Here is a 25,632-nt window from a genome sequence, read left to right as displayed (position 1 = left end):
TATTTGGTTACTTTATACTGGTAAAGATATATAGGAGTAACAAATGCATACAAACTGGTCTTTAACAATGTTATTGGAAACAAAGGTAGTTTGCAAGGATAGAAATGTAAGGTAAATAGTATTAAAGAAAGTTAGCTATATTTCCTTTCCTTTTTCTAGTCTGTTTGTTTTGTTGGATTATTATTTCTTACTTCTTTTCTATGCTGTGCATAATATTGATCAATATGAAAGAAAGAAATTTACATGATGGACATGTATATACAAATACATGTAGGTGTTACCATTTCCATTTTTGTTCCTCTTCTTTTTTTGTTTTTTTCTTTTTCATTTCTCCTTCTGGGGGCTTCTTATCTTTGCTCTTTATTTTCTTCGGTTTAATCTCCTAAAAAGAGATAAATGAAAATGTACCACGGTAACACAAGATTCTGTTACATTTTAAAAATTAGTGTAAAATGAGATCCATCTGAAATATTCTTAATAGAAAAGGAAGTTTAGCATGCAAGTATTTCAACTGTTTTATACACTGGGACTTTGAGAAAGTTTCATCAAAATTAATGTCAAGATTATTATGAATAATTATTTTTAAGTGGATATAATAGGTCTGAGCAACATTATCAACACTGCTCAAATTAAAATTTGATTTTCTGTAAGCCCTATCTGCTATATGTATAAATAAAAGAGATAGTGTACAAAGTAAATATGCTATATTCATATTGCATCATCTACAAATTTAATTACCTCCATAGTTCAAGCTAAATATAGGGTTCTTACTATATATATTGGCCAACATTTAAATCTATGCTGGGATTAACACTGATCCACTGTCATAAATTGTTGGCAGTCCATAAGATAAAATAAAATGTAAAAAAATACCTCTTCATCTTCCTGTTTTCGTTTTTTTGATTTTTTTACATCTTCAGTTTTAATCTTCTTAGGTTTGTAGTCAATACTGAAATTGCAAAACAATTGCAAATAATTCATTTCTTTTTAACCCCATCAGTTCTATTTGAATATTAGTGCTTGAAAAAATTACCCTGCCTCCATTTCAAAAGGTTACTTTTTTGTCTCTCTGTCCGTCCAATCATCCATCTATCTTCCTTCAATTTGTATGGCTGTCCATCTCAGCAAACAGCTCTGAGAAGTAAACATTCTTAAAATAAGGTTGTCATTAAACTGTTGGTTTAATAATTGGTTGTTTTAGATGCCTTTTTCAAGACTATAGAAATTATCCCAGCATCTAACAATAAATATGAAGTATCTATCTATGCTACATCTGTGAAACAGCATACATTTCATGCTTTAGTGTTTGATTCAGATTACTACCCCTCACTGCTGCTTATATTGGTCAACTTTATTCTAGAGAACTTCTGCAAAATAATATGATAATGCAACAACTGGAAAACTCTCTGATATACTCTGAATTGTAGTCCAGATATAAATTTCTGTTCTGATCTTATCAAAAGAGATATAGCTAATTAGCTCAGTGATCAAGGTTCAGAACTGGGAAGACAGCTGAATTTAACACTCACTCATCATCCTCTCGAGGTCTCTTGTAATCTTCTTTATAATAGCCATCATCATCTATTTCTTCCTTTATACATGGTGGGCTATATATGGAAGGAACACATGTTTACAAAAAATAATCATTAAAACATCATCTGGAAGCTGACCTTGCTCACTAAGTTTACCTGCAACAAGAACTGACTCATTATCGTTGCATTCCTATCTACTCTGGAATGAAGCACTTCCAATATTCAATGTTAAAATGGAAACATAAATTCCTGCAAGAATTTCATGACAAAGAACAAGAGAATAAAAACCCTCAACAATAAAACATAAGCCTCCGAGCAAAAGCAAAAGGTAAATGTTTCCCTGTCAGTCGTGTCCGACTCTAGGACACGGCTGCTTATCTGTTTCTTGGCCAAGAGCCAGTGTTGTCTGAAGACAATTTTCGTGGTCACGTGGCCAGCATGGCTATACACCAAAGGCGCACAGAATGCTGTTACCTTCCCATTGAAATGCTATGTATTAATGCACTTGCATTTGCATGTTTTCGAACTGCTAGGTGGGGGCAGGAGCTGGGGCAAGTAATGGGAGCTCACCCCATTGCACAGAGCTCAGGTAATCTGATACACTGTTTCAATACTTTTTAGAACAAGTCTTTTCATTGGTTCTTTGCTATTTTTCAGCTTTCTCAGGCCCTGATTCAGGATATAATAGGCTATATCCCAATTTAGCATACAAGTAGGGGTGTGCCTGTTACCCAATGTGAAACACTGTGCTAATTTGCAGATAATATAGAGCAGAATTTTTTGTTGAAACAAATTTTATTCTTTTCAGACAAGAACAAAAATTTAGAAAACATGTTCATGCAAAGTTGTTACTTGCCTACCTGGAGAAGCCATTTTCTTTTTCTTTCTTTATTTTCATTTCACCAGATGATGATTTACTCTAAAAGACATAAGTGAGAACTGGGTCATTACACTTTTAAAAAATGACATCAGATTTTTTTCCCCATGGGACGACAAAAGACCTTGCACCAGAAGCTTTTGAACCTTCATGTGCTGAGAAACTTTTTGATCTGTGAGACTAATCCCAAAAATTGCATTTTTTCTATTTTCTATGGCATTTATTTTAATAAATTTAAGACATTCAAGTACAATGTAAATGCTTGTTTTTATTTTTAAATGTCTTAGGTTTGTGACAATAAAACACATGTTTTTACAATGTTCTAAGCTTACTACGTTTTGGGAGAAAGTAGTGGATGACATTAATGTAATCGGTGAGACAAAAGTTAAATTTTTCAGACAAAAATATTCTCTTCAACTACATATGCAGCATTTGGAATTTGACAACTAGATAATACATTTGGATTCTCCATGGCCTTACTATGGCCAAACGACAAATATTGCAGTTTTGGAAAGGTAAATGTTTGGCCCCTTTCACTTAATGGACTGAATATACCTGTGTTTCCCCGAAAATAAGACAGGGTCTTATTTTATTTTGACTCCCCCGAAATAAGCGCTTGGCCTTATTTTCAGGGAGGTCTTATTATTTTTGAGGTGCAGGAAGCGACAAGCGTGGTCACCTCATGGCTGCTGCTGACAGGCGCTTCTCAGCTGTCCATCCCCGAGGACTTGCACGTGCTTCCCAGGACTCTACACCATGCCATCAGCCCTGCCATACCACTGCAACCGGATGTCCCATCGCCTCCCTGTTCTACACCATTAGCGTGACAGAAGGGGCGTGGTGGCTAGGGTTGCGGGAGCGTCCGTTAGGTAAGGGTGTGTGGGGTGCATGGGGCATGTTCCCCCCTTCCTTCTCCCCCTCCAGCCTCACCTCCTCACCTCGTGTTGTTTGCGTGGCAAGCAACCAGAGGAAATGGTGGAGACAGGCTGCGCATGCGGTTAAATATTTTCGGGGAGGGCTTATTTTCAGGGGAGGGCTTATTTTAGCGCAGGCACTCAAAAACCTGATTGGGCTTATTATCCGGGGAGGTCTTATTTTCAGGGAAACAGGGTAGTTGCACTTGGCAATTATGAGCAGATTGCCTACTGACGTAGACTTTTTATGAAGAAATGTAATGAAATATGGTGCTTATTCATACAAAATGCAGCAGGTAAAATAAGCATGATAATTATATGATTGTATTAAAAATACAGATGTACTTGAATAATCACATTAGATGTAAATAAATAGAATTGTATTTATTGGTAAAATTATTTTTTTTCTTTGTTCCATTTTTTCACCTTTTTAAAAGGTACTTTCTATGTATTTTTTCTTTTCTTTGACAATGTATTTTTATCATAATTATCTATTTTCTCCCCCCCTTTTGATATTTTAAACAAACAAGCAAAATATTCAACTTCAATGATGTTGTACAAAATTTTTAATTTTCTTATCCTCAGGAATTTAACTTTTTCTTGGCATCCAGAGCTGCAGATCAGATAACTTAGAAACTGAAAACAGAGAGTAGTTTTATCCCTGACAAAAGTACATTCCAAAGAAGTAATATCCCCATCATAGTACTGTACCTTTTCTTCCTTTCGCTTCTCCTTCTCTCTATCTTTGTGTTTGTCTTTGTGTTTCTCATGTTTTTCTGAACTACCATCTTTATGTTTGGTTTTCTCCTTCTCTTTATGTTTTTTCTCTGAAAACTCTTTGTGTTCACTGTAAGATTTAAGAATAGTTTCAGTCAAAGAAGAGGCAACTGAAAAAAATGACACATTATCAGTATTCAAATAGACTTATCAGCATCTAAAGTCAAGCTTTCAAAAATGTATTGAAATGATTGTACTGATAGAGGAAGGAATACATTGTCATTAACTTAAACATTATATTTCTTTTCTAGCAACAGTAAAGCCAATTTGCTTAAGAAAAATCAATAAAATTCACAAGTAACTGCATTTCTCTGACATAATTGCAGGCTTATGTGTGCTTTGTTTAATGTATCTCAATTCAAATGATTTTCAATACAACACTAACTGGAATTCTCAATGGTATAATCCCAGCTCAGTGAGGAGCATGTAAACGTAAAGAAAACAATGCAATTATAACACTACATGTGCGACTCAGTTTCTTTAAATTACTCAATACTTTCTCTTTAAAGAAAAAATGGAGGCACAAACATTTCAGTAACACATCTTTAATTACTCGCCAGGGAAACCCAGTAAATATGTGCAGAGAGAGTCTTTTCTCCAGAGGAATTCTCTCAGTAACTATTTTACTAAGACGACCCCCGCCCCCCCCAAAAAATAGAATTTCCACTAATTTTTAAAGTTGTTTAGATGCTACTTAAATCCTGCTGATTCTTTTAGGATACTTTATACTTCTGCAGCTTTTTATTTTCCCTTTTATTTTTTTATCTTTCATACATAATTTTAGTAGCAGAAATACATATCTTCAATTTGTACAAATTATGCTTATGGAGAAGACAAACTAAGAAAAATCTAGTAAGTATTACATTCCAATTCATAGTTAAACTGACTATGCTTTCCCAGCCATGGAAATATAATGGTTAAATTAAGATCCAGAAAAAACCAAGTCTAAGCAGTTGGATAGCCTGCCCAAAAGCAAATTTCACTGAAAAGAAAAAAAATGTTGTATAATGTTCAGCTGTTATCAGTCACTTATATCAATATATTATGACCTCATGGAGAAAGCAGAAACATCATAAGCACAAACTTGTATTTTAAAAAGTTTGCCTCCTTTTGAGTTATTCTTTTTTAGAACAGTGATTAGCTCAGGGTATCAAATTCACATTGTCACAGCAGAGTCATGTGACGTATCAGGACTCCTCCCCCCTTTGCTAAACTGGGTGTGGGTGTGGTCAGCACGTGACGCATCCGGCCCGTGGGCCGGGAGTTTGACAGCCCTGGATTAGCCTGACTCCAACAAATATTCAATTACTCACAATCAAAGCAAATGCTAAGCAATGTTTTGAAAAAAAAACCCCAAAAACTAAAACAACCGGTGATTTAAAGAATTACATAAAAACATGTTGACTGTGAGGAAATACTGTATTATCTAACATTGTTATAACTAAACTATATTAAAAACATATTTCATATTCTATGAAAGACAAATTTTGCTTCTGTAGTTTTTAACAGAAGTCTTAATACGGTATTCTGAAATAAATGCAATAGTGGAGAGCACAAATCAGTAAGCTATGTTCCCCCTCTGATTTATGAAAGCACACAGCTTAAATAAAAATGAAATCTAAAGATTCCCACATTTCTGCTCCAAAAGGCACCCTATGTATTGATTCACAGGAAGGCAAGTACTCTGAATATTTATTGTCATATATTTATTCTGTAATAAAAAATTAATACACACACACACAGTAATTTATAAATGGACATATAGGTATTTCTTCCAAAAGTAATTATTTCTATTGAGCTTTAGGGATTATGGAAAAAAGATATATATTACTTTAATGCCTTTGCCAAAGATATATTTTCTTTTCAAATTGTGATTTAAAAATGAAAACAAATCAAGAATGCCATGAAGGCTATATGGCTTACTTTTAAGCCTAATTATCATTCAAGCTCTTTCCAATTATATTCTGAAATTTCCTCTTCCATAAAACATTGAACAGAAAGGAGGCCAAATCTTACTTACCAGATGCCCTCTAAATATGTTGGGGCTACCTATAAAGTTATTGGTTATGATTTCTGGAATATTAGTTGTACTGTATATAGGTTGACCAGTCCCAAAGTCTAATTACGTATGATTGGTAGAGGAACATATAAGAGTGCCCAATATATAATTAGCAATATACTATATCTTTAGTGGCCCAAATAATCTAACAATATTGTAAACTTCAAAATTCGACATAATGTCTAGAGACCAAAATCAAGTACAGATAGTCCTCGCTCATCAACTACTCGTTCAGTGACTATTCAAGCTTACAATATGACCCATCTTCAAAGTTGCAGCCATTGCAGTATCCCTGCAGTTATGAGATTGTCATTTGTGAACTTCATAGCCAGCTTGCAGCAAGCATGTCAATGGGGAAGTTGGCAGGAAGTTGCAAGTCACAATCATGTGACATTGTGCTTAACGACCCATGCTGAATCGCTTAACTGCAGCCAGAACTGATGTTAGATTAGATTAGATTTATTAAATTTGTATACCGCCCTTCTCCTGAAGGACTCAGGGCGGTGAACAGCCAAGATTAAAATACATACAATATAAAAATTAAAATAAGTTAAAACAGAATTAGATCAGTTTGGCTTCCCCAAATTTTAAAACCCTTTACCCATAAAATAACCCATTAAAATTTTAAGCCTGGCTTGCTGAAATAAGAAAGTCTTCAAAGCTCGGCGGAAAGTACGGAGGTCGGGGATCAGTCGTATTCCTGGGGGTAGCTCGTTCCAGAGGGCGGGTGCCCCCACAGAGAAGGCTCTCCCCCTCGGGGTCGTCAGTCGACATTGCTTGACCGACGGCAGCTGTTATCAGTTGGTGCAGTCACATGGTGCTGCACTTAACACTGTAACCAGGGTGGATTTGATTTAAATCGAGTTGATTTAAATCACTAGTAAAAAGGCTTGATTTAAATCAACTCGATTTAAATCATAATTTTTAAAGAGCAACTGTCATCTCTGCTACTCCTTTGATCCACTGTTGACTCACCGATAGTCCCAGTGTTGCAGAATATACAGCCTCATGCTACATAACTAAGCTCCATTTCATGCTGAATAAACTAAATTATTTATGTATTTTAAATAGAAAACTATCTTACGATAGATTTTTACCCCAAAAGTTTATTAAAATAAATCCGATAAAAATAAAAAAAATACGATAAAAATCAAAAAAATACGATTTAAATAAAAAAAAAATCAGATTTTATTTTTTTAAAAAAAAAATCATTGATTTTTATCCACCCTGACTGTAACAGAGTTGCCAATCCCAGCTGCAGTCAGTAAATGAGGACTGACTGTATCTTTGAAAATTCTACATGAGACTGGAGTCAGAAGTCGTAGAAAGAAGGGTACTATGATGCAAATTTAGAGAGAGATTAAAATATAATTGCATTTATAACCATTGTGCATATTGAAGTCATTTCTTTGCATCTTTTTCCTTTTCTATTTTTCTTCAATTTTTTAAATCGTAGTTTGCCTTCTTTTTCTTTCTTACATTAGTATTAATTTTTATCATTTTTTTAAAAAAATAAATAATCATATTAAAATGTATTTTTGTAGCCTTAAGGGTTTCCTATTTAAATATCATTTTACGTTGTGACAAGATCAATTATGCGTAACATTTTAAATGGTCAGCTTTTTTATAGACCTGTATAAATATGTAGCAGTATCACAGGTCTGTCAAGATGGCTTACTTCAAGATATACTGTGTTAGTATGAATCATTTAATACTATCATTTCATGTTTACAGGCTTTCCATTTGATTAGTTACTATGGCAAACAGAACACAGGAACAGGGCTTTATTACTACAGAACATGTAATTATTTTACACCCCTCAGGCTATCTCAAGTATAACTTGCCTACCGACACGGGTCTTTAAATCCACCCAAAAGAATCAAGCCCTTTAGAATAATGATAATGTTAATAAAAGATGAACTAAACTTAGACAAACTGTCCAAATTCATCTCTGTAGTAACAATCAGATTGAAATAATCTAAATTTATTCAAGATTTTGAAAGCTGAGGTTTTGCATGCTCAGATCATAAAAGCACTTGACCTTACCTATTACTGTACTTGGATTTTTCTCTGTCTTTATCCTTCTTGTGCTCTTTGTGTCGATGTTCTCGGTCTTTGTGTTTATCTTTATGTTTGTGCGAATCTGTGAACAGAACAGCAAAGAAAGGAATTAAGAAATAAAATAAGGAAATAAAGCAGTTGTCTAAATTTCTATGATGTTATTAATTATACATTGTCACCCCAGGCTCTGAGACACATGTTGTCAATGTTGTCTTGGTGGCTAGAGATTGTAAGGGTCTTCATGGGACAAAAAAGACTTAAAATTGAAAAGACTAGAAATTAAAACTTGTCCAAAATGCAATGTATTAACTGGGAACATGTAACACCAAGGGTCCTGCACTGGTTCCCAATTCAGTTCTAGGTACAATTAAAGTACAGCCCTTAATCTATAAAATCAATAATAGCTTGGCACTTAGATATGCCTTGTCCAATCTTCAACTGTGGCAAAACTGTCTCTTTCGCTCTGGCTACACCTAGTAGTGTGTAAGTCAGCATTTTTTTCTTCTGAATAGGGACAATAGACTGAATTACCAGTCTGTTTCCAGGTCAATTCAAGATGCTGGTTGTGAGTTTTAAAATCCTACATAGCATGGGATCAGTTATCTGAGGAACTGCTTCTCTTCAATTGTATCTGCCTGTCCCTCCAGAAATAGTAGAGAAAACATGCTATGGGTTTCATAGGCTAGAGAGCTACATTTGCTAGGCTCTAGGTGGCAGGCCTTTTCTGCTTGGCAAAAGTGAAGCTGGTTTCATTTCTTTTGATTTTCCAAAGGACCCTCAAGACATTCAAGGGTCCTTTGGAAAGTCAAAAGTGATAAAGCCAGCTTCACTTTAAGTGCTGGGGATTGGAGAATTATTACGTATCTCTGTTATTACTAACATCCCTTTGACCAATATTTCTTTTTAGATTTTTAAAACAATCTCTTTAATGTTTTTAAATAATTAGGATTTTCATTGGAATTCACAGCACTTTTCTCTTTTTGACATTGCAATCACTCTGCCAAACAGAAATTCTGACTTTCCCAAGAGTATCACAATGAAAACTGAATCGCCCGTAATCCTGGGGCTAGGAAAATGTTATCCTCAGAATCCCACTATTCTCTTAGCAACTGCTTCCTTATCTATTTTGTATATGCAGACGGGAGGGGGTGGATATGAAATCTAGCTATGCTACAACTTTGAGCATTATTCATGCTAGAGCCATTTGACTGGTTGATTTTTCCCATGAATTAAAACACTTCAGAGGAAACTTGTTTTGGAATCACCACTCAATAAAGTATGGTGAAATAGGGAAGGCTAGATCATTTATGTTTAGGCTGTAGCAGAATAATTTCTAACACATTATTACTTTAGCCATAAGGAGGCATAATGAAGCACAAGGAAGTACTGGTGTTCAACGTGACTTTTTTTTTACTTCTGTTAATGCAGCAAATTTGTTTTCACTAAGCCATGTTACTTTGTTTGGTTTCCTAAATATACAAGCATCTCCACTCCATTCCCATGTCTGAATTAATAAACTAGGAATGTAATTATATAGTAATCTTCACAGCACAAGATAACAATCTAGGATTTATTTTTATTATTGCAATTGAGCCATATAAGATTTACAGTGTAAAATGAGGTGGAGGTGGGTAGATATGAAAAGAAGCAATCACTTAATTTTTATATTTCATGCTTAGCTACAGGCTTAGTTAAGATAAGTCCGTAATTAGAAGGCAATTTTATACATTTTCCAGAGAACAAATGCCAGCAAACCATTAGGATTTAACTTTTCGATGAACATGTATAGGATTGTGTTGTTAACCGGAGGGCAATGAAATAAATTTATATATCTCAGATGATTAAAGCTAATTTTCTAGTGTCTGTACAAAAATATTTGCTTTTAAGTTTTTTAAAAATTAAAATAAACACCTTAAGAATTGGAAGAACTTTTTCCTTCATTACCCAAAACCACTTTTCTGAAAGTTCTTTTTACAAAATGTAGGTAAAACACTAAGTAAATTCAAATGTCCCTATTTTGATTGGATATGCTAAACAATGCAATCATGTAGTGTGATGTCACATGACCACATTGCTGAGTAATGGCAATCCCAGTGATCCCCGCTGTCACTGCAACTCTGGGACTGTATGAGTCATTTCACGAGGACCATGACATGACATGGGAAGAGGTGGGAGTCCCAGGCAAGTAGGCTGCAGGAGTTTCAGGCAAGTAGGCTGGCAAAAGCTGCAGGTAATGGGCAGGTGCCATGGATAGGCACTGTGAAAAGTAGGCAGGCAGGCAGGCGAGTGGTTACAATGCCTCCTAACAGGCTTACAGGTGCAATTTAAAGTGCTGGTAATCACCTACAACCGTGTTGGCGAACCTATGGCACGGGTGCCGGAAGTGGCACACAGAGCCATTTCTCCGGGCATGCGGAGCCATCACCCGTTCTTCCGAGTTCCGGCACGCCGGTCATCTGGTTTTCATGTGCACGGGCGTGAAGGAAATTGGAAGAGCAGCCGCCCATTGCACATGTGGACTCCAGGAAAACGATCTTGTTTCCAGAGTGCGCATGCACACCGGCCAGCTGGTCTGGTTTCTGGCGCGCATGCACACACAAAGACCAGCAATTGGTGCGCATGCCAAAAGACGCAGAGAGGGAATCCCAGCGGTCACTTCCTAAGGGAGCAGAGCAAGGTAAACCAAGGATTCCCTCCCTCCCTGCCCACGCGAGCTACTTGCGCAGTCCCAGGCGGTCCGGACCACCGGTGGACCAGCAGCTGCTCCTCCAGTCAGAAGGGGTGGGGTGGGGAATGCTCACCTCCCTCTCCTGAGGGAGACCGCTGCCCGGCCCAGCGAGCACAGAGCGAAGGGACAGTGTCTCCGGCCAGCTTGGCTTGCTGGGCCGGGCAGCGGTCCAGCCGGTGCCGCCTTGGGGGAAACTGAAGCGCTGTCGGGGTCCTGGTGCTCCCTTGCTGGGTCCCTCGAAACACAGCAAGGAGGAAACCCAGGATTCGCTGCCAGCGCGGACGATTCCCCCCTGCAGCGATTGCAAGCACCGAGCCCAATGGCGGGACTGGGCGGCCAGGGGAAAGGGAGCCAATTGAGGTGGGGGGGACGGGATGGCTGGCACAGCCACAACTCCAGCTCCTTCAGTCGCGGGTTGCAGGCGCCCTTTGGAACAGGGCTCTCCAACCTTGGCAACCTTAAGATTTGTGGACTTTGAGAACTCCCAGAGTTCTCAAAGTTGCCAAGGTTGGAGAGCCCAGCCCTGCCTTGGAAAGGCCCGTCGTAAGGCAGGCAGGAGGGTTCAACTCTCATGTGCAAGGCACATTTACAGCCCAGGGCCGGAGCTGCAGTCCTGCTTGTGCCATTCATTGCAAGCCTGGCAGCAACCGCGGCCTCCTCGCATGTTTCCCCGCACCCCCTTCTGACTGGGGGAGCAGTGTGGGCAAAAGGTCTCTGCTGGGATGGGTGAATGGGGCGCTGGTGAGTTGGCAGGCAGGGCTGAGAGTGCTGCCGCTGGCTTGGGAATAGCTGTCTCGCCAGGGTAACTGGTTGTCCTCTGGTAAGAGGCGTGCCAGCCCTCTTGGAAAAAGTGGGGGTACATGCGTGGCGGGCGCACACATGCGCAGTGGGGGTTCCATGTGCGCATGTGCAGTGAGGTGCATGCGCATTAGGAGCATGGTGGGGTTCATGTGCGCATACGCAAATGGGTGCGCCCATTGCATTATGGGTGCTGGTACGCGAGAGCTCGTGTGCTCGGACTTTTGGCACGCAAAGCCAAAAAGGTTCGCCATCACTGACCTACAACATCCGCTTTGGCACAGGACCAAATTATAGATGGAAAGTTATCTGCCCGTTTTGCATATCCTGACGCTTATGAGACCCAGGAGGTATGCCTTCTCTATGGGAACATCTGCCTTTTGAAATGATCTTATTACTGGATGTATAGTCAATACCAACCATATAGTCCTTGAGGAAGGTGATTAGAATCTGGCTGTTGAAATAAGTCACCACATGTAGAAATCTACAATTTTGTTCACCCATAAAACTACATAATATTCTAGTGAGCTGTGTTATTTTACATTATGTTTTTGTTTTTTTGCCACAAAGAGTCACGTAGTTTTTAATATAACTACAAAAACAAAATAAATTAAAAAAACCAATAAAAATATACCTGTACTAATTTCAATATTGTTTCATAATTCATGGGGATGGTTTCTGGCTGTAGACGCAGCCTTCCTGCCCCTCAGCTGACGCGCGCTATGGCTCCGGAGCCCGCTGCCAGCACAGCACCAGGCTGGCCGTCCAAGCAGGAAGTGGAGAAAGTGGTAAGGAACATGATGCAGACTGCTGGATGTGCTTACTCCGCCCCAGTGTCTATTTTGCCTTGCGACTGGAGAGCAGGTCGCCACTGGTCATCTTCTCCTCAGCCCGCTCACGGATCTTACCTTGGCCTACACATGGAGCATGTTCCCCTCGCACATCCGACTACAGCAGTGGGTGCATGAGAGGGGCGCTTCGCCAGCAGTCACTGCAGGAAGCAGGGGAGGGCACAGCATTCCCCCGTCCGCTACACAACAGATGGCGCCCAGCCGGGCTTCCCCAAAATGGGGTGCAGGGGTAGGAAGTGGCGCCCATCCCAAGGCTGGAAGAAGAGGGCCTTTGAGCCCCAGGCACTGGTTCTGGCAGCACCCTGACGACTCGCCTGCTCACACGGAGGGAAACCCCACTACCCCCAAGCAGTGCCTTCCAGGAAATTTTAATCTTCAGTTCAGAATGGAGATGCAGCGGAGGGAGGGGGGCTGCAAAACAGAAGGCTGCCTTCAGTCCAGGGAAGGGACTGCAGCCTTGGGGGCTCCGTCTGAAGGAGCTGCATCAGTCGGGGAGTGCTGCTCTGGAGGGTGGAGCTCAGCTTTCCTTGCTGAGCAGCCCCGGTGAAGGAGGCGCGACACTGGGGATCTCTACCCCTCCACTCAGCAGACCCAACCAGCCTGGAGGCGAAGCAGTCAGCTAGAAAGGCCCATTCCCCTTGCGTACACAATGCACTTTAGAACCACTGAGACCGCCAGCAGGTTGTGCAAGTCCATTAGGCTGCTGCCATCCAGAGCACCAGGCCTACCCAGCTCAAAGGAGGCAAAGCAGCCAACTAGAAAGGCTGAGTAGAGGTGTTAAAGCATGCCCAGGCCCGGCAGGCAAATAACGGCCAGCATGAGTGGAGAAAGTCAGATCCCCATCGGAATCCTGGCTGCCTAGCCCAGCAGAGATGGGGGGAGGCATGCAATCCCAGCTGGGCTTGGGAGGCCATAGCGCCGATGCGGATCAAGATTTCCCCGCTCGCCTTCCCTGCTGGGAATGGCCATGCCTTTACCACTTCTACTTGGCCTTTCTAGCTGGTCGCATTGCCTCATTCGGGCTCAGTGGACGTGGTGCTCCGGCGGCGCTGGCAGAGGCCTAATGGACCTGCGCGAGCTGCTGGCGGCCTCAGTGGTGCCAAAGTGTGTTGGATGCCTGAGGGGAACGTGCTCCACCCGTGGCCAAGAGCAAGACCTATGAGGGGGCCAAGGAGATGACCAGCGCTGACCTATTCTCCAACTGCAAACCAGAAGAGATGGGACGGAGTAGGCAGCAGCCGCCCCACACCCTTCTCACATTGTCTTTGCCCACAGTAGCTGAAGGCAGAGGCACGGGGGAGAGGCATGTGGTCCAGCCTGTTGGATGTGCCAGACAGCCACCTGCCCTGTCCCAGCCACATGGGATGGAACAGGCACGTCCGGTGGTCCGCATCACGTGCCTCCCCACCACTCTGCCTACTGCCAGTGCTGCCGCCATCATGCCTGTTTCTTGAAGGGCTAGCTGTGGAGTCCCTGCTGGACACCTCCTGTCCCCTCTGTGTGCGCACACACACCTGAAAGGGTGGCCGTCCTGGAAATTGTAAGGGGCCGGCCAGCGTCGCTTTGGACCGGCCCATGCCAGTGGGCACACAGGCCTTGAGTTTGACATCCCTGACATATACCAACACATCACCATGATATAACATTCTGTTCAAAATTAAAACACAATATATATGTCAATCCTTTCAACCACATATTTTCCCACTGTTCTATCTGTATAATCTGTAAAAATTTTAACCCATTTCATATTCTTTCACTTGTTGTTTCATATTTCAATAAAAGTTCAAACATTTTAGCAATTACGTATTTATCATTGTAAACTATTTTATTTCAAGTTGTTTTACAGTGTTTCAAAACAATAAACTCTTTTGCCTACTTTAAATCTTTCTAATAGCTGTAGATAAAAAACCACTGATAACTATATCCCTTTGCCACCATTTCTTCTCTTGATTTTATGTTTGCATGTTATTTCTCATCTATAAAATGCTTCTTTTGCTGACAGCCACAAAATTGTTTTTCAGGCATAATCTGGGTTTGAATGTATTCCATATTCTGAAAACAGCATATATAACACAATTTTTAAAATGCACATTAACCTTGACGTTATCATACTACAGATATTCATGTCACTGAAATCTCAGATCATGTCCTAACCAAAAGTCTTCTATTTTTCAGCAGCATCCACTCTTTCATCTAAACCAAATAGCAAGTTGCCAAATATCATTTCAGATTGGATAGACCTCCTATTTTGCATCCTTCAATACTTTAGAATCAACCCATTTTTCCCTGCCACAAAAAGTTTAATAAGGATCCTGCTCCGTTTTTTTAATGTATGTGCCAATTCAGTGCCATTCTTCATATGCTGAACTTCTTAACTTTTAAACTCCTAAATTAGCTAGGAGGAAAATCCCTATGTTTCTCTATGCTCATGCAACCACAAACTCTAGAGCAATGACATTAATATTTTGGTACAGGAGACAAAATCAACTGGATCTTAATTCTGATAAATCTACAATTTGGGTCTTTGCTAAGAGAGCCACCCAACAATCTTACATGGTATGGTAGAACAATATAAAACCCAGCAAGCTACTGCATTTAAATACCTTGGGGTGGTTTTCCACTTTAACGGCAAAAGTGATTGGTTAATGGGGTTTTTCAGTGAATAGAATTTTGGAATATGTGCCTTACAATAATGTGGATGGCAAGATATTATGCCTGGCTTTGAAAAAATGCTATCCTCAGCATGGGAAAAATTAGATTTTGTAAACATTTTGCTGATTTCCAAGTGCACTTATTTATCCAATTTCGACCATGTAGGGGCAACTTAATAACTTGTGTTGTTCTAGCCTCAAAATGTTTTAACTGTGATATGCTTATCTAGATTAAGCCATCAATAATACTTTAAGACAGCGGTCACCAACTGGTGGTCCGTGAGAAAATTTTGGTGGCCCCCAGAAAAATTATTGGCATTTTTTATATTGCACTAAATCAGGGTTCCTCAAACTATGGGCCCTTAGGCCAGATACGTGCAATGAACATTTGTGTTGCTGCAGAGAGTATCCCCCTTCGGGGTCTTTTTGGGTTGCAGGGGGGCAAAAATTCCAACTTGGGGTCTGCTTCGGCCTCCTGGTGCAGGGCTTTGGGCAAAGGCTGAAGGGAAGCACAGCTGGTAGCGAAGAGCTGGAGGGCCTTGTTCCACTGGGACTGCATCATGGCCTGGAACTGGCTGACTATCTCAGCCCTCTGAGCCTCCGAGTGCTAGTACCTGGCCTTGCACTCCCACAGGTCTTCCCTCTGCTTGGAAAGCCTATGCTCCTAGTCCTCAGTGAGGTACTTCTGATGAGCCTCTTCTCGGTCAGATCCAGTTTGAACTGAGTCAGCTGTTTTGCCAACTCTTTCTTGTGGTGCCTGCGTAGCTCCAACAACTGCTTCCTGTTGGGGCCCTAAGGAGCCCAGGTGGGGAGGTGAGGATTGGCTGAGAGAGGAGGGGCAAGTAGAGGCTGGCGAGGAGCCCTTCGGCATGAGTGACATCAAGTTGGCCACGCTCACCCAGCCAGTCATTAGGCAGATCATATTAGTGGCCTGCAGGATTTAAAATTATGAATTTAGTGGTCCCTGAGGTCTGAAAGGTTTGTGACCCCTGCTTTAAGATATAAGGACTAGCTTTATTACATGATTCTAGTGTGCATTCCATGTGCCATTAAAATGGAAAACCACCCAAAGGTATTTTACATGCAGTAACCTGCTGTGTTTTATGTCCTTCTACCATGGAAGATTGTTGGGTGGCTCTCTTACCAAAGACCCAAATTTATATTGAGGGGCTTTTGAAGTTCTGAAGTATTTTTTGTCTTCAAAGCAAAAGTACTACATAGTTACCAGTAAAGAATGCTAAGTCATCAGCCACCAAAGTCAGGAATAAATACCCAGTGATTTCAAAAACTACAACCTCAATAGTGGAAGAACGCTTTTGAGATGTAATCTTTTTTAAAAAAACAAAACACAAGAGAATATACGAAAAGTGGAGATTAAATGTGGTGCTGTAAAATTAGAAATATATTTATCAAAGGTTCCTCTTCAAAGAAAAATCAAGTATGATCTAGAATACAGTATGTCATACATCTAACTAAAAGGTTTCAGTGAAACTCTTAAGTACATACTTTTTTCCTTAAGACAATAAAAAATACTTTCCCCAAACCTAAATGAAACATATTGTTCTGCCCCAGCTATGGACCACAAAGAATGCAGCACACGCAGCAAGTCCATACAAACCTTAGTTTACTAATTAAGGACTAATGAGCTTTCTTAGTAGTTGTTCAAACACAAGTACAGTTTAAATCAGTCTTTTCTGAACAAGGTCTGTTAATTTAACTTCATTAACAGCTGACAAGAGTCCAAGGAATAATAACTCAATTCTGAGGCACAGTCTTTCAGATAACCGTAACCTTACTGTGGTTGGCAGAATGCCCAGATGCAATTTGCAGGAAAAATGACCAGAAGCAAGAGCCGATCAGACGTTTCTGGAGTCAATACGCCAAGGAATATGAAGGAAGTTGTTTTCTGCAAATTGCCTCAGTCGTAGTCCTTCCTTAAATAGGCTAGGGGAGTAGCCAATTAGCCCCAAGCCTTACTCTTGAGGAGACCACCTCCTGAAGAGCCATTCCTGCCTTTTGGCAGCTCTGCGCGCCCGTGCATTGACGAGAGGCTCCTCCTCTTCTTCCTCTTCACTTATGGGAGCTTCTGGAGGTTCTGAAGGCCCTGGCTGAATCCCCGCCTCTGACACCAAATCTTCTCCAGCATCCTCATTGTCTGACTCGGGTGCCAGCTGCACAGGCCGCTGGTGGGCCACAACACATATATGATTAGTCAAGCAAGTACTGTAGACCTGTTTTGGGATATGGGAGCCTACTATCATCATTGTATCAGCTATTAGTGACAAAATTAGTGGACCAGAAAAATGCTGTGGATATAATTTACTTGGACTTCAGTAAGGCATTAGATAAAGTAGATCACAATCTTACTACTTGATAAGGTAGAAAACGAACGTTGCTTACCTGAACGTTCCTTCTCGGCACGCTGATGGAGAATCCAAAGCGTGGGTAATGTTCACGTTGAGCTTGTCAGAGACTGAGTGTATCACTTTAAATTTTCTGCCTCGGTTCCGCCTCTTCTCCTCGACTGGTGTCAGTTTAGTTCACGAAGAACAGGTAAGAAGCAGATGGAGTCCCAAGTCAAAGCACCAGACCTGAACCCTTAAGGTAGGGAGGGTTGGATTCTCCATCAGCACGCCAAGAAGGAATGTTCAGGTAAGCAATGTTCATTCTCCAGCATGCTGCTTGGAGAATCCAAAGCGTGGGATATACCCAAGCAAGTTAATTGGGGGGGGGCCATCAGACAGGTCCGGGGCAAGCACTGGAGCAGCAACCGATTGTAGAACACGGCAGCCAAAGGAAGCATCAGCAGCCGCAAAAGAATCAATCTTATAATGTCTAATGAACGGGGATAAGGTGGTCCAGGTGGCTACTCTGCAAATTTCCGAAACCGAGGCTTGAGTTGCCCACACAGCTGATGTAGAGGCACTCCTGGCGGAATGAGGAAGGACTTTGCCCGGAGGAGGCTTGCCTGACGTGGAGTAAGCCTTACAGATACAGGCTTTTAGTCATCATCCAATCGTAGTAGACGAAATCTTTTGGCCCAGGGAAGCCAGAAAAAATGAAACGAAAAGAGCTTCAGAATGACAGAATGCCGAGGTCCTTTTGATGTACCGACGGAGGGCCCTCCGAACATCAAGGGTGTGACACTGGTCCTCCAACGGGTGTCTGGGGTCCGGACAAAAATCAGGAAGGACTAACTCCTGTGCGCGGTGGAAAATCGAGTTGACTTTCGGGAGAAAAGAGGGGTCCATCCTGAGGACGACTCGATTAGAATGGAATATACATAAATCCTCTCGAACTGACAGGGCAGCCAATTCAGAGATCCGTCGAGCCGATGTCACCGCAATCAGGAACACGACCTTGAGAGTCAGGAAACGCAGGTCAATAGATCCCAAGGGCTCGAAAGGAGGAGCCGTGAGGGCTCGGAGGACCAGCAGGAGATCCCAGGAAGGATATCGATGGACACATGGAGGGCGGAGATTAGATGCGCCCCTCAAAAAGGATCTAATCTGCCGATTGCGAGAAAGTGGTACATCCGAATCAGTAGAGAGAACGGTGTCCAAATCAGCCACATGCCTGCGGAGTGTATTTGCCGCAAGGCCCTTGTCGAAACCAGTATGCAGGAACTCCAACACGTCGGAGACCGAGGCAGAAGTGGGATCAGAATGTCTGGCGGTGCACCAGGAGGAGAAGGAGCGCCAAGTGACATTGTAAATCCTGGTTGCGGAAGGTCGCCTGGAGGCCTGGATGATGGAAACAACCTCTCCGGACAAGTTGTCCTTGGTCAGGAGGATCCTCTCAAGTGCCAGACGGTCAACTGCAACCATTGAGGCTCTGGATGCAGTATGACCCCCTGGCTGAGAGAGATCCTGTGGACCGGGATCCGCCACGGAGGAGCCACCGATAGGTCCACCAGGTCGGCGAACCAGGATCTGCGCGGCCAATGGGGAGCGACAAGGACGTCTGCTCGTTCCAGAAGAAGTTTCCGGATCACTCTCGGCAGGAGTGGGAGGGGGGAAGGCATAAAGAAGGCCCCGTGGCCAGGGGCATAGAAGGGCGTCGGTGCCTTCTGCCATGGGGCAGTGGAACCGGGAAAAAAATCTCAGAAGTTGTGCATTGGTTGGATGGGCAAAGAGGTCGAGTATGGGGCGGCCGAACCTGGCGGACAGCTCCTGGAAGAGGGACGGATGGAGGCGCCACTCGGCATGATCGATCTGCTGACGGCTGAGCCAATCCACTTCGGTCGGTTCCGGATATGTGGTCCGCCGTCAACGACCGAGTGTGTAGTTCCGCCCAAGTCAAGAGCATGGTCGCTTCCGCCATCAGGGGAGCCGAGCGTGTTCCCCCCTTGCGATTTACGTGCGCTTTTGCCGTCACGTTGTCCGTGAGGATGCGGACATGTTGGTCTTCCAATAGAGGCTGGAAGTGCGACAGTGCGAGTCTGATTGCACGAAGCTCCAGCCAGTTGATGTCGTTGGCTGCCTCTGCTGGAGACCAGCGACCCTGCGTGACCTGGTTCCGAAAGTGGGCACCCCAGCCCATCAGGCTCGCGTCCGTGGTTACCGTCACTCACACTGGGCTTTAGAACAAGCACCCGGAGAGCACGGATGGCGAGATCCACCAAAGTAGGGAATCGCGAACTGCCCGAGGTAACCGGACTCGGGACTTGGAGTTGCTGCGGTGTGTCTTCTGAAAGGGTAACAGGTACCATTGCAGAGGCCTGGAGTGGAATCTGGCCCAAGGTACAATGTAGATGCAGGATATCATTTTTCCTAGAAGAGTCGACAGAAGCAGCAACGGTACCCGGGGAAGTGACAAAATCTGGAGAACCAAGGAGCGAATGCTGAGGCGACGATCTTCCGACAGAAAAACCATGCCCATCTGAGAGTCTAGGATCGCCCCTAGGTGGAGAATCCGAGTGGTGGGATGAAGATGGCTCTTTCCGACGTTCAGCGTGAAGCCGTGCGACCGAAGAGAAGATGTCACCAACTCGAGATCCCTCAGGGCGAGCGCAGGCGACGACAGGATGAGGATGTCGTCGAGGTAGCAAGAGTCAAATGGGGATTAGCCGGAGAGAGGCGGCTACGGCGGCCAACACCTTCGTAAAGACCCGCAGGGCCGACGACAGGCCAAATGGCATTGCCTGGTATTGGAAATGCAGGCCGTTGTAGGTAAACCTGAGGAATAGGCGATGCGCTGCACGAATGGGAATGTGCAGGTAGGCCTCTTTCAAGCCGATGGAAGTCATCAGGTCTCCCGGGCGAATACAGTCCATTATCGACCGTAGCGTTTGCATTTTGAATTGATGGTACTTTATGAATTTGTTGAGCGCCTTCAAATCCAGAATTCCCCTCCATACTCCAGAATTTTTGGCCACCAGGAAAAAGACGGAGTAGAAGCCGGTCCCTCGATGACTCAGGGGAACCGCCTCTATAGCCCGAATGTCCAGGAGATGTTGAATCTCCGCCTCCATTAAGTCCCGTTTTGTTGGATTCGCTGGGAAGGGGCAGTTGGTGAATCTTGGAGGAGGGAGGGAACTGAATTCCAGGGTGAGGCCGAGACAAATAGTCTGGCGGACCCAAGCGTCCGTCGTTGTCTGCTCCCATTGGGACTGGAAAAGATGGAGACGACCTCCAATGGGAGCCGAATAGAGGGAGTCACTTCCCCCTTCTGAAGGGGCGGTTGCTGGAGCCCCTGTAAGACCTCTTGAAGGAAGATTGGAGACGGCCCCCGTCGCGAAAACTGGAGCAGTCGGAGGGTCTATAGAACCCCTGGGATGACGGGCGGTATTGGTAGGGCCCGCTGGTCCTGGAATCAGTCCGAAAGGACGGACGTTGTGAGTATAGCGAATAATGACGATCCCCACGTCTGAATGAAGTCGGCATCACTTTCCGCTTGTCCTTATCCTCAACGAGGATGGGGTCAAGGGAATCACCAAACAGACTCGCCCCTTTGAATGGGACGGAAGCCAGTTGCCATTTTGACTTATTGTCCGCCCTCCATTGTTGGAGCCACAGGAGGCAGCGGGAAGCGACGGTGGCTGCGAGAGAGCGTGAGGCAAACTTGGCCGCATCCAGGGATGCGTCCGCAGAATATTCCGCTGCCGCAACCAGTTTATTTATGTCCTGGTGTAGGCGTTTGTCGTCCTGAGGAAGGCGATCCTGCAACTGGCGGAGCCAGATGAGGGAGGCACAATTGAAGAAGGACGAGGATGTAGCTGCCCTGATAGCCCAAGCGGCCGCCTGATGATTTTTGCAGAGAAGAGCCTCCGCCCGCTTGTCCTCGGTGCGCAATCCGTCAGCCACGTCACTAGTCAGAACAGATGATGCCGTAAGTTGAGCCACAGGTGCGTCCACAGAAGGCAGTTGTAGCATCTCCTGTAGATTAGGCGCCGAGCAGTACAATTTCTTATCCAGGCCATTTGGAGCTGGCGAGGAAGCTGGCAAGCCCCATGGTCGCTGAATAACTTCCGTAAATAACTGAGGACAGGGAATGGTGTCCTGAGCCGCCGCCTGAACATTAAAGAGGCCATCGTAGGGGAGAGCAGACGAGGACGCGGCTTGTTGGTCGGAGGAGTCTGCCAAGTTAGTGGAGACCTTGGCCTTATGGAGGAGAGACTTAAACAAGGCCGGGTGGAAGAGCCTAGTTAGTGGAGGTCTATCCGGCGGGAGACCCTCATCCTCCGAAAAGTCAGAATCAATATGGTCCTCGTCCTCCCAGGTGGAATCCTCATTGTGGATGGAGTCCTGGTAGCAGTCATAGTCGTAGTAGCGGCCAGAAGACATGGTAGCCGGAGGCTGGTGCTGGTGTTGAGAGGTCTGAGAGGTCTGGGCGACAACAGGAGCCCAGGTGCCCGAGGCCATTAGGTTAGATATAGTGGCCGCCATGATGGACTGAACATCCAAAGGTGGGTCGGGCCGAGAAATATCCGCTTGTCGTAGCCCAGCCGCAGTAGGTGTATAAGTAGCAGATGGAGCGGGCCAGCTAGAGGAACGACACGAGCTGGACCCCGGCTCAGGATGAGAATGCGTGGAAACAATCCCGGGCGGGGCAGGAGGTCGAAATTCCGCCGTCGAAATAGAGGAAGGTCCCGACCCTGTCGAAGGTGGTGTGGCAGAGGCTAAGGCTTTCTGTTGGGCCACACGAAATTGTCGCTTGAGAGCACGATGCCTATGTTGTTCATCCTTAGATGAATGTGAGCCCCCGGTGGCGGGTTGCGCCGAGGAAGACGGGGGTGCGGAAGCCGCCTGTGAAGATCGTGACCATGATTTGGTTTTTTTTCTTTGCAGGGGGAGGATCCACGACTGATTGGCCGTCAGAAAGGTCAGGATCAGAAGAAAGGTCCAGGTTCGCCATTGAAGAAGACACAGGTAAGGCCAGGTGAGGACGATATATATATAGTCAGGGTTTTTTTTTTCTTTTTTTTTTCCTATGTAGATCAAGTTGTTTACATGGCCATAGTGGGGTGATATCTCAAATCACCACTTTCAGGCTTTGTCAGACATTTATTTATTTATTATTATTATTTTATAAGTCAGAAATACGAGGCAAGGTCACTAAGCGAAGCGGAGGTCACAAGGAAGCGACCGGAAATGAAGTAAGGCACTAAAGGCGTAGACAGGCGTAAAGTTGAGTCACAACGCCACAGCAAGGAACAGATGGCTGATAGCGAGGCAAATTGACACTCCGGGAGAAGCAGGAATGATCGGAGGTAGCCACGCCTGTGCGCATGCGTTGACAGCCGGAATGAGTGAAAGCACAGCGAAGAGCAGGAAAGCACCAACCAGGCAGATTGCAGCTTTGGGGAAGGCCGAGAAGCTTGCCGGCAGGAGAGGAGTCTGCGCTTGCGCTAGCTGCCGAGACGAGTGATGGCGGGGCTGGGCAAACAGCGAAATTGAAAGGACGCAGCAAACGGGCCCCAAAACAGTAGCAGCAGCCAATTTAAATTACCAAAGTCAGAATCGGCTCCGTAAAAAGTCCAGCAGGAATTTAGAGGCGTCTGCAACGGCCAGCGGGAGAGGTTTGAAAAGCAAAATGGCGGCGGGCGGGAAAAAAAATTCTCCTCAGCGCAGCGGCGGCAAAGCAGGGGCGAGCGGCAAATCAGATCGATCGGGGCGATGACTCAGCAGGTTGATCGGCCTCCGAGATAGAGAACGGGGCTCAATCCGGGGGCTGCACAGGCGATTTCCACCGCGGAAGCCCAGGAATGCAGCAATAAAGGCAGCCGCAAGACACGCTAGCCAGGCACTGGGCTTCAGGCTAAGCGTTCTTCAAGTAAGCTTCAGAGCCCGCTCCGGGCAGTAGCAGGGCTCAGAAGCTGTCAGTTCAGTTTAGCCGGGCAGAAATCAGAGGAGATGCCAGATGGGAGGGGGGGTCCGAAGCGTTGGTGAAAGGTTGAATGGTCCCAAGCCAGGCCGAAGCCTGAGGGAGAACTCACCCCCTTTTGCGAAGTCAGCAGTCCGAGGTCAAGTCAATAAAGACAGTCCAGAAATGAAAGGCAATAATAAGGAAAAAGGAGAAATTGGATCACAAAGCGTGGGTAGAAGGAGAACGATGAGAATTGTCAGAGCAAGTCAAAGTTCAGTCTCTTCCACTCGACTGAGTGAACTAAACTGACACCAGTCGAGCAGAAGAGGCGGAACCGAGGCAGAAAATTTAAAGTGATACACTCAGTCTCTGACAAGCTCAACGTGAACATTACCCACGCTTTGGATTCTCCAAGCAGCGTGCTGGAGAAATGTGGGTTAGACAGCATCACCACCAGATGGATTCGTAACTCTTACGAATCCATCTGGTGGCTGACCAACCGCATTCAACGTGTAGTTCGAAATGTAGCTGCACCTTCATGGAGTGAAGTATGCAGTGGGGTACCCCAAGGCTGTTTTAGGCCCAGTATTCTTCAAGATCTTCATCAATGATTTGGACAAGGGTATAGATGGGGAACTCATCAAATTTGCAGACTACACCAAACTGGCAGGAATAACCAACACTCCAGAAGATAGGCTTAAGATGCAGAAAGATCTTGACAGACTTGAAAACTGGGCCCTATTTAACAAAATGAAATTCAATAGTGAAAAAGTAAGGTTCTACATTTAGACAAGAAAAACTATACTAGGCATAGTATAGCTGGTACCTGGCTGAATAGTAGTTAACTGTAAGAGGGATCTTCAAGTCCTAGTGGACAATCACTTAAATATTAGCCAGCAGTGTGCTGCAGCTGCCAAAAAAGCTAACATAGTTCTAGGCTGCATTAACAGAAGGATAGAATCAAATGTTAATACTTTATAATGCCTTGGTAAAGCCACACTTGGAATACTGCATCCAGTTTTGGTCACCACATTGTAAAAAAGATGTTGAGACTCTAGAAGGAAGAGTAACAAAATGATTAGGGGACTGGAGGCTAAAAAATATGAAGAACAGTTGCTGGAATTGGGTATGTCTAGTTTAATGAAAAGAAGGAATGGGGTGACATGATAGCAGTGTTCCAATATCTTAGGGGTTGCCACAAAGAAAAGGGAGTCAAGCTATTCTCCAAAGCACCTGAGGATAGGACAAGGAGTAATGGATGGAAACTAATCTAGGAGAGAAAGAACCTAGAACTAAGAAGAAATTTCCTGACAGTTAGAACAATTAATCAGTGGAACAACTTGCCTCCAGAAGTTGTGAATGCTCTAATACTGGAAGTTCTTAAGAAAAGATTGGACAACCATTTGTCTGAAATGGTATAGGTTTCCTGCCTGAGCAGGAGGTTGGACTAAAAGACCTCCAAAGTCACTTCCAACTCTGTTCTTCTATGTTCTATATTTTTTTAAAAAGTAAATTAAGATCAAGTAATACAAGGGAAGTTTTTTTAAAAAACAGTGATTGTTTCCCAGTAGTTGATAAAACAAAGTTCTTTAACCATTGGTTAATTTATATAAGAAATTATTAAATTTCAAAGTAATGCTATCAAGACAGATACTACAAGAGGAATATTAAAGTGATTCTTGACATCACTTTGGTCATTAGTCAAATATGAACATGTGGCTCAAGTTTGTTTCTGGCTACAAAAACATGACACAGCTGTATATAAAGACTTCATAATCTGAATACTTGCTAGGCATAGCATTGTACACATATTTTAAAATGCACACTGTTGCCAACATTGAGGTTACTGTAGGGATAAAAAAAGCTATCACTGATCTTCAGCCTGAGAGTTTACAGATGTAGATGGTTACTGAACCATTCATTCTTCACTCTTGATGTTGGAAGTATATTATGAAGAAGCAGAAAGTAATTTCACCATAGGTTTCTGATAAAAGCCATTGTATCAGATGTTGTCCCTTTTTGCCTCTTTGCTATTCCTCACTTGTAATCTTATCTTCCCTTTTTCTTCAGTCTTACT

The 25,632-nt window shown here is 43.7% G+C and overlaps 1 protein-coding gene across 2 annotated transcripts in view; it reads right to left on the bottom strand.

The window, feature by feature from the left end:
* The window catches only part of TOP1 (DNA topoisomerase I), a 62,597-nt gene that overhangs the window by 24,067 nt on the left and 12,898 nt on the right, over positions 1 to 25,632 (bottom strand). For both annotated transcript variants that reach the window (XM_070941699.1, XM_070941700.1), the window contains exons 3-8: positions 8,206 to 8,302; positions 4,035 to 4,170; positions 2,393 to 2,451; positions 1,530 to 1,607; positions 874 to 949; positions 282 to 382 (exon numbers count right to left, since the gene is read on the bottom strand). In XM_070941699.1, the coding sequence (XP_070797800.1) occupies positions 282 to 382; positions 874 to 949; positions 1,530 to 1,607; positions 2,393 to 2,451; positions 4,035 to 4,170; positions 8,206 to 8,302 (547 nt within the window). The remainder of the gene's footprint in view (positions 1 to 281; positions 383 to 873; positions 950 to 1,529; positions 1,608 to 2,392; positions 2,452 to 4,034; positions 4,171 to 8,205; positions 8,303 to 25,632) is intronic.

This window comes from Pituophis catenifer, unplaced genomic scaffold, assembly GCF_029215685.1.
Source record: "Pituophis catenifer annectens isolate HBS135680 unplaced genomic scaffold, rPitCat1.0.hap2 SCAF_3, whole genome shotgun sequence".
Lineage (NCBI taxonomy): Eukaryota > Metazoa > Chordata > Lepidosauria > Squamata > Colubridae > Pituophis > Pituophis catenifer.
The sequence above is the reverse complement of the archived record's forward strand: the minus strand, read 5'-3'. Positions and strand labels throughout refer to the sequence as shown.